General features: G+C 46.9%; 1 protein-coding gene across 1 annotated transcript; it reads left to right on the forward strand.

Annotated features, from left to right (window-relative positions):
* The first annotated feature begins 2,022 nt into the window (after nucleotides 1-2,022).
* LOC135815771 (interleukin-1 receptor-associated kinase 4-like) lies at nucleotides 2,023-13,514 on the forward strand. The gene is made up of 10 exons (XM_065329110.1): nucleotides 2,023-2,538; nucleotides 4,453-4,680; nucleotides 4,967-5,280; nucleotides 5,846-5,904; nucleotides 6,819-6,966; nucleotides 8,491-8,612; nucleotides 10,150-10,342; nucleotides 10,704-10,772; nucleotides 11,953-12,114; nucleotides 12,780-13,514. The coding sequence occupies exons 1-10, from the start codon at nucleotides 2,226-2,228 to the stop codon at nucleotides 12,828-12,830; spliced, it is 1,659 nt and encodes a 552-aa protein (XP_065185182.1). The 5' UTR covers nucleotides 2,023-2,225; the 3' UTR covers nucleotides 12,831-13,514.
* Nucleotides 13,515-14,292: the final 778 nt, after the last annotated feature.

The following is a 14,292-nucleotide window of genomic DNA, read 5'->3' on the forward strand; positions in this document are numbered from 1 at the left end:
CTCGATCGACTGCGCGATACGCGTATACCTGGTATACGATCGACTCAGCGCTGCTCAGGCTCAGCTCAGTAGACCCAGGTGCTCGAAGTCCGTACATGGTATCCTAAGTTCGTACGCCCATAATTTCATGTTCTGTTATTGTATTCGACTCAAATATTTTATCGAGGGGACAGTGTGGTATGTTCTCCTCGCGTAGCAATTTTCAGGGATCTACGATAAGCAGAAGTCCCATACCACGCGAGTGGGTTTTCGAGTGCCCATACGAAATACAAATTGGGTTACATTTCATGCAAAAATCAACTTTGCCAAGACCGATTTCGAACGGACACAGCGTCAAACAGACCTTCACTCAATCATCAAGAGCCAGCTTAGAGCTGACAATGGCCAGAGGAGAAGAATTTACAGAGAACCACCAATTCTTGCAGAAAGGTTGACACTCCTGGCATCTCCACCACTGTTTTCCCGCGGTTTTCACAGCGCAGCTGCTTCTTCTCTGAGCCGACTTAAACAGCTTGCAGTTCGGCAACAAACTACGCTTTTGCAAGAAATACTGGTGGAGGCACATGCCAAACATATCCCTTCGGTGCTTTCGTCGTAACCGAGGGATTGCAAGTTAGCAATTAGCAGAAATATGTGTGTATTTCGAGTCACCTCTGATCAGTACGGACTTAGAGTACCCTCCGCGACACAAAAAATTGATATGAAAAATCAGCGAACTCCAGAGAAACAGATCGGATCGAAAGATGGCCTGGTTCAATCGAGCCTGTGTAATAGGTCGCCGAGTGGTATCAGGAGGCACACACAAGAAGACTGACTAATATTATGTTATTCGGCTCAATCTGCCTGAAGTTATGTATACAACTGCTCCGGCTCAATCTGCCTGGAGGGACTCTGAAAGGAATACAACTGCTCCGGCTCAATCTGCCAGGAGGGACTCTGAAAGGAATATGACTGTTCTGAAGAAATGAGTAAAGCATGGCAGCTTTTATAGGGCGAAAAGGAAGGAGATCATCATAGCGTCTGCATGAGCCATGAGTCATGAAAAAGGGCAGAAGTCTGTTGTGTCAGTCCAAACAGAACTTGGGAAGGCATAGCAACAGTATCTAAATGTATAAGGATGAAAGAAGCAAACGGAACTTTGGAGGAGAACAGAGGCCAGGGAGGGCATTGGCAAATGGATGCAAACAGGATCTAGAAAGGGTCATGACTGTCCGCATGACCTCAGTCAGGGTCAGGGAGGTACAGTACAACATGTGGGTGTTAGTTCTACATGTACATACAGGTGCGATGATCTAAACTAGCAAAGATATGTAGTATGCAATCCAGCAAGCGCAAGAGAAGCACAAGTGGTGAGAAGTGATATAATTAGCTTTGCAGGCTTGTCAGCAAAGGAGTGACAAGAGTCATGCAGTGCGTGTACGTGTACATGTGACATGATTAGAGGTCAGTAGATATTACATAGTACTAGCAAGGCAGGGATACTACACCTGGCCTCAGAACAAACTTGGACAAGATACCTTCCATCCACGAGCAGGATTCTGGCAAGTGATCATTGCTAGTGTGAGTTTCAGCTCGACAAACACACACTGTAAAAGTGTACGGACTTCGAGTACCTGGGTCTACTTACTGTCATGTACATGTCAGTACTGACAGTAGACTACAACTCGACTCGAGTAGATCTACGTAGACTACGACGAGTGCGAGAGAGCTGACGTCACTGCATGCACTAGATACAGTGTACACACAGTAGCTGCTAGCGCATGCGTCAGTAGATTTACATGCACGCGCGCGTACGCGCACGCGACACCACACCGGTCTGAAGCCTGGGGAAACCCCAGCTTGGCCTGTGAGTGTGAATGACTGTGCATGTGGTGATCACGTACGACATCAGTCAACGTTGCAACGCTCACCATGTCCGCATCGTGATCATGCCAGATCGGAGCAGGAAATAGTTCGGATGCGAGCTAGCGAAGTGTCAGTGTGTGGCGTGCAACGCTAGATCGAGAAGACAACAATCGAGAATCGAAATGAAAGGGCAGCTAGCCGCCAGCTCTTGAACTCCGCTGATCTAGCTGCTAAAGATTTTAAAAAACTGTGTTGGATCGTTATAAGTGTGGAGAGAATAAGTAAAACGGGAGACGACTCAGTAAGGAAAGTAAACTTCGCTGTGAAGCAGCTAGTATTGATTGAAAGGCTTGCCTAGGCCAGGGACTAGAAACTTCGCAATGGCTGATTACAGCGAGAGAGCACCGCCGTGCGTGTTCGTCAGAGACCTGCCCATGGGTATACGGCTGAAACTTCGCAGAATCCTGGATCTGCCCAGGTCGCAGCGCAACTGGATGGCGCTGGCTGCTGAGATGGATTATACGATCGAGCAGGTGGAGCAGTTCAAACTGGCCTACCATCAAGGTCCCAATAGCAGCCCAACGTTGGAAATGCTACACGAATGGGGCACTCGTAACAAAACGGTGGACGAACTTGTTCGCTTGCTGCGTAATATCAACAATATTGAAGCCATAAAGGCGATCTTTGACGAGGGTAAGGCGTTCGATTACATTACCTGCCTAGCTAGTAGTAGTACAGTGAACCTGTCTAAGACGACCGCTCAAGGCCGTCAAAACCTGGTCTCTGTTACCAGGTGGTCTCCTTATCCAGGGTCATTTGACTGGAAATAGCATTCCTTGGTGCTGATCTCAGTGGTCTTCTAGAACAGGTGGTCGCCTTGACAGGTTTTACTGTGCTATAATTAGGGGTGAAACGGTTCGGGTAAGGAACCGGTTTTGGAACCGCCAGCTGAAAAGAATCGGGTACCCGTTCCGTCAAATTTCGAACCGAAACTTGAAAAATCTCGTTCTTGTACAAATACATGTACTAGTACACGTCAAGTCTACTCAAGATTTTAATGTCTTACCTTACGATCCCCACTCTTCCAAAGAGTTCTCTGGTCATTATCTTCTTCGCACTTGGAGTCGGACTCTCCGATGTCTCATTCTTGCTCGTAAAAATGTTTTTTCTAAAAAATAATTGTCGCGAACGCATTTTGTCGGTCTGGACAAAAGAGTCCATGGAACCGATACCCGAACCGTGGGAAACAATGCTGGCATTCGGGTACCCGAACATGAACAACATGAAACCGTTTCACCCCTAGCTATTATCCACTTACAGGGTTCTAGCCAAGGGAGGGGGGCACAGCCCTCCCCCCCCCCCCCCCTACTCTGTAACCCTGTTTGCGCCCCCCCCCCCCCTGTGAAAAAGTGCCGCCCCCTACTCATTTTCCATTTTTTTGTTTTTTTCATGCCATTCAACGAAAATGCAGTCGACAGTCAGTAGAGGGTTCATAAGGGCACATTTGTCTGGGGTGAAGTCAGGTGTTCGCCCTGTACATTGCATTTCGCATTGCAAGACAGAAAATGGAAACATGGGTGACTGGGTAACTGTTTCCCCTGCCCCCTCCCCCTACTATTTTGACCTGGCTAGAACCCTGCACTTGAATAATTGTGACACTGGACTAGGACCAGTACTCAGGCAGTAGGTCTACAGACTGCAGATCTACACAAGTTACAGAAGTAGCGCATTCCCCTAATCTTAGCATGGACAGTTTCGCTGACGAATAATTCCACATGAAAACTCCGAACCACGTGAACGAAGTTGTACGGTAGAGATACGAAGATTCGGCTCTGAACCGTGTCCCGGGCCGAAAAAGCCGCGTCTAACCAAGCCAAGCTACTTGCCCGGGCAGCACGGGTGGCCTGCGTTTTACTTTTAGTGCATTCATAGTGCCCGTGACGTGAGGCCAGCTTGTGTTGCCTGTGGTTGTTTCCGAGCCATGTACTCAGTACTGGATACTTGTTATTACAGTACTGGCCAAACAAATCCAACCTCATGAATAAAATAGCGTCGGACGCTACGCAGCCCTAGCACTACGCGTACTGGTCTGTGCACGTGGGGCTACTTTATTCATGAGGTTGGATTTCTTTGGTCAGAACTGTAGTAGTGGAATGAGAGCTAAGGCTAGTAGTGCATGAAAACTAACCCTGCTGGCCTAGGCAGACCTAGGCACAACCCGGGTACCCTGCTGGCCTAGGCAGACCTAGGTACAACCCGGGTACCCCTCCCCTAAACCTACACCCACTGTGAGTTGGTTCATTCTGACGGCGAATGCACGTGTGCAGTCCAAGCCAAGTGTGACATCACCTCGTACTCAGTCAAGGCAATTTCCTAAGCTAACCATCGCTATCAGGACATTAAAAGTTAAAACACTACAACGTCTTAAAAGCCGAAATTTGAAGGGTGGAATTAAATTGAAAACTACTCAGCACGCCAAAAGATTGGAGTGGCACAGGAGTGGTGAGGAGGGGAGTTCTTGCCCTATATTTCTGAAGCACACTTTGCACGCATCAGCATGGCTCTGTGTTCAATAAAAACTTGGCGGATGATCATCTCCCTCTGCAGGTGAAAATGACGAGAGTCTGCCGCCTGTCCAAATATCCGCCGAGAGCCAGCGCTTTCCGAACGTTCTTCCTGGAGACGAGCGCAGCATTCAGGAGGTTCTCATGGAAACGGAACGCCGCCAACAGAGTGCATACACTGGCCCGTCAGCGACTTCTGAAGCAGCGAACGGCAGCAGTGGCCCGTCTGACCATCAACCACTACACAGGAACAACGGCACTTCTTCACAAGGTACGGGCTGCAAAATACTGCAAATCAAGATTCTAAGTTCACACGATTATTGCATGAGTAAAGTTGTGTACATTCGCATCTACATGTAGAACCCATCAATATGCACAATACGAATATGTCTGTATACACAAACCGTCCACCATGACTGCGCAGTGCAGCTTCTGCCCCACCCTAGTTCCGATTGGTTTTCTGAAGCCATCACATGCGCTGAAGATTTACACGTCCACCCTCCCACCAGTTGACTAACCACACCGGTTGCATACATGTCACATGATTTCTGTTACAGGGGCCAGCCTATCCAGCCCCATGCAAAACCAGGATCAGCCCGCACCAGAGGCCAATCCAGAGTCATCAAAGTGGCCTTTGAAGCCAGGAAGTGTCCGCAAAGTGCTCATCAGAGCTGAAAGAGATGCGGTCAACAAGGCGGGGATGGCCAATGTTGACTACAGTAAACTCAAGGCCAATACCAACAAGTTCTCTGATCGGCTCCTCTCAAAAGGAGGCAGCCGCCTTGGAGCTGGTGGCTATGGGAGCGTATTTTTCCTCGAAATGACTCGTCACGAGGACAAGAGTCAGGTGGCGTGTAAACGAATGCATCAGGTAAGAAAGCGACTGAAAGATGTATCTGTAGTGCCGTGTGTGAGTATATGTATGTACATGTGCTATGAATGTGTGTAGGTGTGGGTGCACACATGTGTATGTGTGCATGTGTACAAGAACAACTGCATGTATACGTACATGTAGTTTCTAATCTGGTGGCGAAAGCTCACTGCAAAACCTGTACCTTTGGTTTGTGTGCTAGGATTGGCACAATAACGTTGCATAGATGTATGAGTCATCAGACGACACTCATCTGATGAGTGTTTTTGAACACGAAACTCGGAGTCACGAGAAAGATATTGGTCTCTGTTGTTATGCCGTGTGTAGTACGCTCTGCCCTTGTTAGGGTATTGAGCACTATTTTTGCAGCAAGGACCTCAGACACTGTGTCTATACATGTATACGTGTACATCACCAGCATGGCAGTTGACGGCTTGCCAGCGGTGTGATTGTGCAATGTGGTGTACCATGGCACAGCACGTGCTCGGGGAGATGCGGACAGACGACGTACGTGTATAGCCATAGACCGCTCTTGCTGGCCTTGATGTGTTTGTTCCATGCACAGGCAATGTATGATGAGAGTGCTGCTCTGCAGTTCATCAATGAGCTGTCCGTACTCACACTGTAAGTTATACGCGTGACACTTGCAACGTGACATTACGTGTACCAGTAACTAAAAACAAGACCATCCGAAATGTTCATATGTGTCCAAAGCTGCACACAGTAGGTTAAGTTATGATGTGTGTTATCTATCAAACAAAGCACAAGCGTAGGCTCAGGCTTAGCAGTGCTAGCTGCACAGTCTACAAACGTAATTACTGTAAGGCCACTAATGCTAATGAACATTTAATTCTACGACTTCACTAATTTACTTCTAACCAAATTACAATTCGTTATATTTTGAAGTCGTTATGTGCAAAACAATGTACATGTAGAGTCATTCACCAGCTGTGACAGACGGAATTCGTTAACATTTCACCTCGTTTACCAGCAAAAAATCCAGAGCTTTAATTGTCATTTTAAAAATATCTGGTTTTACAGTACACTGCATATGCTTACCTGTCAGCTGGTGATGCAGATCACCTTTGCCTCTTCCATTCGCGATGTGGTGCGTTCACGAATCCATGCCACCATTGCATAGAGGCTGAAACGCAACATCAAAACAGGCACATACGTGTGTGGCTGCGTATAGGGACAAGCTAGTATCTTTATCATGGTAACTTGCCCCCTTCTTCCTTTCACATCTACAAAGATACATTGAATAATATGTGATGGTGGCCCACGCAAGCAGGCTCGACGGTAATTCCTTCAATTTGTCAAACATTTTCTTCCTCTTCTCATCAGGATGTTGCAATGAATGGCAGACACTACGAAAGAGATGCTATTATTACAAAAAAGGGCTGAATAAAGATGGGAGAGACATTGGGTTTACAAAAGTGAGAAAAGGGTAAGGTGCAAACTTGAAAACTACAGCTAGTAACGATTGACTAGCAGTTGTTCCCGCTCACCTCGTCTGGTTGTTTCTACGTGCTATTCAGGATACAGGTGGGTGCTGTGAAGAACAATGTCCAGGACGTTCTCAAGTACTTCGTTGAGCTCAAGGCGTTCTCGGTGAACGGGCCATGTCCATGCCTGATCTATGAGTTTGTTCCTATCGGTTCGCTGTCCATGGCCCTGAACGGAGAGGTAAGCACATGGAAAATGTCCCGTGCAGCTACAGGTATAGTGACATGTATAGTGACACGGGCCAGTATGAAGTACCCTGGATTTAACATACTTTTTCTCTTGACATCGGATATTCAGTAGTTTTGAGGACTCTGCATATTCTTTTCCAGCCATTTGACCTTGGATAAAGAGTAGCTCAGCTGTAGAGTACAGTGTACAGTACAGTGTATAGTACTAGTAATTGTTATATCTCCTGGGATACATGTCTGTCATACTGAAGTTTCAATGTATTAGAACGTGTTACCAGGGCATAGCTTAATAAGGATTTCATTTAGCTCGGACAAATGTCCTTCCGTTTTGAAATCTGTCCGGACATGCCCGGACATTTTCCACAACACATTCTCAGGGTGTTTCTTCTTTTTATTTTAGTAGTACTGAAGTACAGTCAGACCTCGTTTATCCGGTCCTCGTTTATCCGGATCCCTCGCCATCCGGAAGAAAATCGCTGGTTACCGATGTGCAGTATATGTTATGCATACAACATAACCGGATCTCGCGATCCGCATACCGGTGCATGATTTTGTGTACAAACTGGTTAAAATGTGTACAAAATGCTTCGTCGTATCCGGTTGCATGTGGCTGGCTAGCGCTTGCAGAAGCTAGTATCAAGGAGTTGTACAAGCAAATGAGGTCCTTGACCTGCTGGGTGTGTGCGGACAGCACTCAGTTGCATGCACTTGTCATTTTTCTCGCTTGTTTTACATACTGTGCATGCTAGTTGTACTGCATAGGACCTGTCTACATGTATGTATGATGTCACTGCTTTTGACATGCCACATGCATATACAGTATGTGTGTTCAGTTATCCGGTAACCTCGCCTATCCGGATGTTTTTGGGGAAAACAGATGTGTGCGGTTAAGCGAGGTCTGACTGTATATTCACAATGACTCATTATGTGCACGTATCTCACACATTACTAGCAGTCCAACCCATTGATTCAAGTGGGAAGTCGACACCAACGGTCGAAAGTGTGAATTGACTGTAGCAACAACACATTGCTCAGGCGGATCAAGTAAATATAGTGAAGTCTACGCCTGAGACTACGGTGTACGTGTTAGTTGTACGATATGCAAGTCGCATTTGGCACGAAGCTCCGAAGAAGCCCCCACTGGGCATAAAAAGGTCGAGAGGTCGCTTCTCTTTTTTTTTCTTTTTTGACCGGACACTATGTCCGGTGAAATTGAACACATCCAGTCAGTGGCCGAAAATGGCCGGAAAATGTCCGATGTCCGGCCATTAATCTATGCCCTGGTTACAGTAGCACTAGCACATGCACACACTCGAGGATAGGTTTTGCCAGGTATGTTTGTAGGATCAAGCCCCATGTGAGCAGGATTTTCAAATCAAATGTACTCGTACATGTACTGTAATGATGCTGATTTTTCTCGAAGTAGTACTATTTCGAAGCACTCCGTGCGAACTCTTGTGCACTACCCTACTGAAGACAATGGGTTGCATGGCGTTCTCTTCCCTTTTGGCCACAGGACCAAACACATCCGTTCACCTGGGAAGATCGCCATAAAGTTGCTGCCACCGTGGCAGACGCACTGCAATATCTCCACACCGGAAGGTTCGGTGCAAAAATCATTCATGGAGACGTAAAAAGGTGAGTGCTCGTTCTGGCGTTTAAAACCGTAGGCACACGATAGGAATCCAGGCCAGTGCATTCGCATTGCTTGCACGTGTTTTCTTGCCATTGTGAGTGTTCAATGTAGTGCCTCCCATTACAGATAGCCATCATCAAAACTCAACATGAGGGAGTTTTCGAACCACAGAGTAACTTTTGTGCATGGTCTACTCATGCGTTTAGTGTCTGCAGAGTCTGCCTCTTGTTTATCACTTCGCAAGGTGTACTTTGCCCAACGTATCTGTCCTGCTTGGAAATTGAAAAAAAATAAACGAATTTCGGCTGGAAATACTTCGATCTGGTTCACAAAGTGTATTACAAAGTATGTTCCCGTGGAGTGCGGTCCAATGGTTTTGTTGAATGTGAATGTCGCCTCTCACATACTTCGAAAATTGAGCGGCCTACTTTATGCTGGGAGAGTTAAAGGGGAAGTTAAGGCTAAAATCAAAATTTCACCAGTTGTAGACTTCGGGGTGCTGAGTCGAATGGTCGTGGTCCGAGGAAGCTGAGACGCTCCCTTCCTACTTTAATCCCAATCGAACTCGCGCACTTCCACCAAAACTGGGTGACTGCGCCCTACTAGATGGGGATTTGTATGCAAAATGTCACTAAAAGCGCCATTTCTTTCTTATAAAAGCACGGATGACCGCGATTGGCCCATATGTTGTAGTCTTTTGGACGCTGAGTCGATGGTTTTGGTCCGAGAAAGCTGCGATGCAGCGTTCCTCCTTTATTCCCGATCGAACATGGTTGAACAAGCGGTCACGTGCTCCTGGGTGCCCAAATCACCCGGTCACCGCGCCAGCAGGCGACAACTTTCACACCAAGGTTCAACTCGAGTTCAACTCGAGTGACAGGACTGCACCCAAAAAAAGGTCAAACAGGCTGTAAGTTGTACTCTGCAGGCACCGTGACCAGGTGACTGGTGTACGCAGGAGCACGTGACCGCTTGTTCAACCATGTTGGGTTGGGAATAAAGGAGGAACGCTGCGTCGCAGCCTTTTCGGACCAAAACCAGTCGACTCAGCGTCCAAAAGACTACAACATATGGGCCAATCGCGGTCATCCGTGCTTTTATAAGAACGAAATGGCGCTTTTAGTGACATTTTGCATACAAATCCCCATCTAATAGGGCGCAGTCACCCAGTTTCGGTGGAAGTGCGCGAGTTCGATTGGGATTAAAGTAGGAAGGGAGCGTCTCAGCTTCCTCGGACCAAGACCATTCGACTCAGCACCCCGAAGACTACAACTGGTGAAATTTTGATTTTAGCCTTAACTTCCCCTTTAAGCGACCACCCCACGGTGCAAGCAAAAGCGATCGTTAAAGCCAGGTGGTCTTTAGAACCAGGTCCCATAGTGTGTGTGTAGAACTGTCCGTGCATGGAAAACGGTCGTTAAGAGCAGGTGGTCGCTAAAAGCAGGTTTTACTGTATATAGTGTCTGACCTTGCCATCACATGTGCTTTCTGTAGCTAAATGTCTGTCACCGTGGCTGTTATTCAATGTCCCCGATGCAGCTCAAACATTCTTCTGGATGAAATGTTCGCGCCCAAGCTTGGCGACTTTGGTGTCGCCCGGGTGCTGAATCAAGAGGATGGCTCAGTCTTGCACCAAGAGCACCTGGTAGTGGCCGGAACGAACGCATATATGGCACCCGAGGCCAGGCGGGGGCATGCCTCCGTCAAGTCTGACGCGTACAGTTTCGGAATTGTAAGTGCAGATGACGAGTGCATGTTCTAAGCATGTACTTGTATGTAAGAAAGAATGTACTCAATCTGTGGACAGAACTGTTTCGTCCTTTGTGGACTCAGTAGGAAACATGCAGTAGGAAGGTATGTATGTAGTTAAAGTAAGTAAGTTAGGATGCTGCAGCATACCGTACATGCTTCAAGGTATTACACATCAGAAACCAGTGTGGGTCGAGATTGTTTTGCCTGCGTTCCTTTTTAATATCCCCCCCCCCCCCCCCCCTTCTCTTTGCAGCTTTGCAATCAATCCTCGCATTGAAACTGTGGATTCTACAAGCACGCATGTTTCAGTTGGTGCATACCCGGTATGTTCATCTGTACAGGTTCTCCTTGAGCTGCTGACAGGGAAGAAAGCCTTCGACACAGCAAGACCACACGACCAACAAGACCTGGTAAGACTGCTGTAGTTGAAAATTCAACAGAAGGACCTTTTCTATTTCACTTTCGTATACAGTCAGACCTCGCTTAACCGCACGCATCCTTTTCCGAAAATATATCCGGATAGGCGAGGGCACCGGAAAACCGAACACACATACATGTACTGTATAATTATATGCATGTGGCGCGTCAAAAGGTGTGAAATCGTACGTGCATGTACAGAGGTCCCATGCCGTACAGCTAGCATGCACTCTGTGTAAAACAAGCGAGAAAAATGACAAGTGCATGCAACTGAGTGGCTCAGTGCTTTCCACATGCAGCCAGCTGGTCAAGGAGTCATACCGGCCCCTTTTGTTTGTAAAACTCCTTGATTCTAGCTTCTGCATACCACCGGGAACCGGACACGACAAAGCTTTTTGTACATGTACTCATCTGAATGAGTTTGTACACAAAACGATGCACCGGTATGCGGATCGTGAGGTCCGGTTATGTTGTATGCGTCACATATGCTGTAAATCGGTAACCAGCAATGTTCTTCCGGGTGGCGAGGGATTCGGATAAAAGAGGACCAGATAAGCGAGGTCTGACTGTATCCTCTCTCTCTCTCTCTCTCTCTCTCTCTCTCTCTCTCTCTCTCTCTCTCTCTCTCTCTCTCTCTCTCTCTCTCTCTCTCTCTCTCTCTCTCTCTCTCTCTCTCTCTCTCTCTCTCTCTCTCTCTCTCTCTCTCTCTCTCTCTCTCTCTCTCTCTCTCTCTCTCTCTCTCTCTCTCTCTCTCTCTCTCTCTCTCTCTCTCTCTCCCTCTCTCTCTCTCTCTCTCTCTCTCTCTCTCTCTCTCTCTCTCTCTCTCTCTCTCTCTCTCTCTCTCTCTCTCTCTCTTCTCTCTCTCTCTCTCTCTCTCCCTGAATGCACGTTTGAGCACTCATGGCCTGCAAACGTGCCGCGTACAAGTACCACTTTGAACACAGCTTTAATGTTGCGCCATCATCATTTTGACTTGTAGTTGAATCCTGTTTTCACAAGGGCATAATTATGCATTGAATTCTTAGCAACAAACTCCTGTAACACCTTAGATAATAATTCTTCTACAATAATTCTATGATCCTTTTGGCTTGCCACTGATTCTACACCACTCATTGACTACAAGCTTGATTAAATTGGTGTTGATGCTGCTGCTGTGGTCTTCCCATGCCGCAGAGAAACTACATGAAAGAACAGGAAAGAGCGCTCCCTGATCTGGTGAAGAGGGCATACGTCAACCTCGACCGTGCGTGGCCTGAAGCGCTGTACATGCAAATGTACCGTGTGGCATTCAACTGTCTGGAGACCAAGGTGTCAAAGAGAGTAGCAGTTGCAGAGGTAGGTGCAAGTTCACAGCTGGCTCTCCTACAGTACATCTACTTTGAAGTACACCGCTGCAAAGAAGATTCTTCCCAAAATGTAGAACTCGAAATACACAGAAGTTAGAATGGTCTGCTGTAACTCCTCGAGACACACGGAAGATAGAATAGTCTGTTGTAACTCCGAGTTTCACGCTGAGCGATCGTCAGCCAACATATGTAATATCTGTGTTGCCTTGTGATCACTCAGCATGAAACTCAGAGTTGCAGCCAACCATTTCTGTGTTCTGTCAGAGAGTGCAGCGGGTAGTATTGGGCACAGTTTAGACTTGTGGAAGTCGCCTACTGTGTGTCTACTGTGTAACTCCAATCATGTACAGTGTAGATGGTATTAGGCTAATGGGATGAGTGCAGTAGGTGGAATGGAACAAAACGTGATGAACGCCAGGATGGCAGGGTACTAAGTACCTTTTGCAAGTAGTATCCGCACTCCTAATCAATCCAGTGGGATGACATTACAGGTGATTTGGAACGTATGGTTATGACACGGTGCTGGTGCTAATATGCGCGTGTCACTCACTCAAAAACCTTGTACTTGTAATAATGGCTCCCTGTTTGCCTCTTTATGTGTGTGCCACTCTCTTTCCCCCTCCCCCTACCCGTCACTCTCTCCCTTTTCTCTAGATTGTCGGTGATCTTCAGCGGCTGACTGACGAACAGGTTATGATGGGCTGATGATGCCAGACTCAGCCCCTGAATTTTGATGAGTGCAGCACTTATGAATGCTGAACCTATGAGGATGTTCCTCAAGCTGGAACACTTGATAACACTGATGGAGGTCACCAAACAGCATGTAGTCATACACAGCTTATTGAAGCTATATCCTTTTATCAGTCTATAACAGTACACTGCTAACTAGTTACATCCCAGGCCAGTGAAAACTATTTTAGAAGTCGTGCTACAACCAGACACTTCACGGAGACGAATATATTTGCGCAATGAATTAGTTTGACTGCTAGTACACGGCAAACATACTTTGAAGTACGTAATATTATACTGAGACCATTACTTCGAACATGACATACTGGAATTACCGGTATATATTTTCTTACAATTCTGTAGTCTCACAATAGAGTCTGTATTTTTCATATTAGGTGCATGCACTTTGTGTGCACGGCAATGCTACGCTGTTGCTTTGCACTTCCCCAGTCCCATAGTTTGGTAGTCTAGACACTAAGTTATGTCATTTCTCTACCAGTGCTTGCATTGGTGCTTGAATGCTGCTACTTTGCACTGTACATTTTACTAGAGCTCTATGGCATAGCATGTGCTAATATGCAGTTGTGTCATGTTTCACTACTACTACATGTACTTCTGCTCTTGCATAGGTGTAGAAACGGGCTTCGGCTCAAGATGTAACTGTGTGCTGTTGGTAGTTTGGTGTGCTCTCCCCATGAGATGAGAGAACATTGCAAATTCCGGTTACGTTCTTTGCTCTATTTAAAGGGGAAGTTAAGGCAAAAATTAAAATTTCACTAGTTGTAGTCTTCGGGGTGCTGAGTCGAATGGTCTTGGTCCGAGAAAGCTGAGACGCTCCCTTCCTACTTGAATCCCAATCGAACTCGCACACTTCCACCGAAACTGGGTGACTGCGCCCTACTAGATGGGGATTTGCATGCAAAATGTCACTAAAAGCGCCATTTCGTTCTTATAAAAGCACGGATGACCGCGATTGGCCCATATGTTGTAGTCTTTTGGACGCTGAGTCGACTGGTTTTGGTCCGAAAAGGCTGCGATGCAGCGTTCCACCTTTATTCCCAATCGAACATGGTTGAACAAGTGGTCACGTGCTCCTGGGTGCCCAAATCACCTGGTCATCACGCCAGCAGGCGACAACTTTCACACCAAGGTTCAACTCGAGTTCAACTCGAGTGACAGGACTGCACCCAAAAAAGGTCAAACAGGCTAGTAAGTTGTACACTGCAGGCGCGGTGACCAGCTGACTGGTGTACGCAGGAGCACGTGACCGCTTGTTCAACCATGTTCGATTGGGAATAAAGGAGGAACGCTGCATCGCAGCCTTTTCGGACCAAAACCAGTCGACTCAGCGTCCAAAAGACTACAACATATGGGCCAATCGCGGTCATCCGTGCTTTTATAAGAACGAAACGGCGCTTTTAGTGACATTTTGCATACA

Source organism: Sycon ciliatum, chromosome 4 (genome assembly GCF_964019385.1).
Source record: "Sycon ciliatum chromosome 4, ocSycCili1.1, whole genome shotgun sequence".
Lineage (NCBI taxonomy): Eukaryota > Metazoa > Porifera > Calcarea > Leucosolenida > Sycettidae > Sycon > Sycon ciliatum.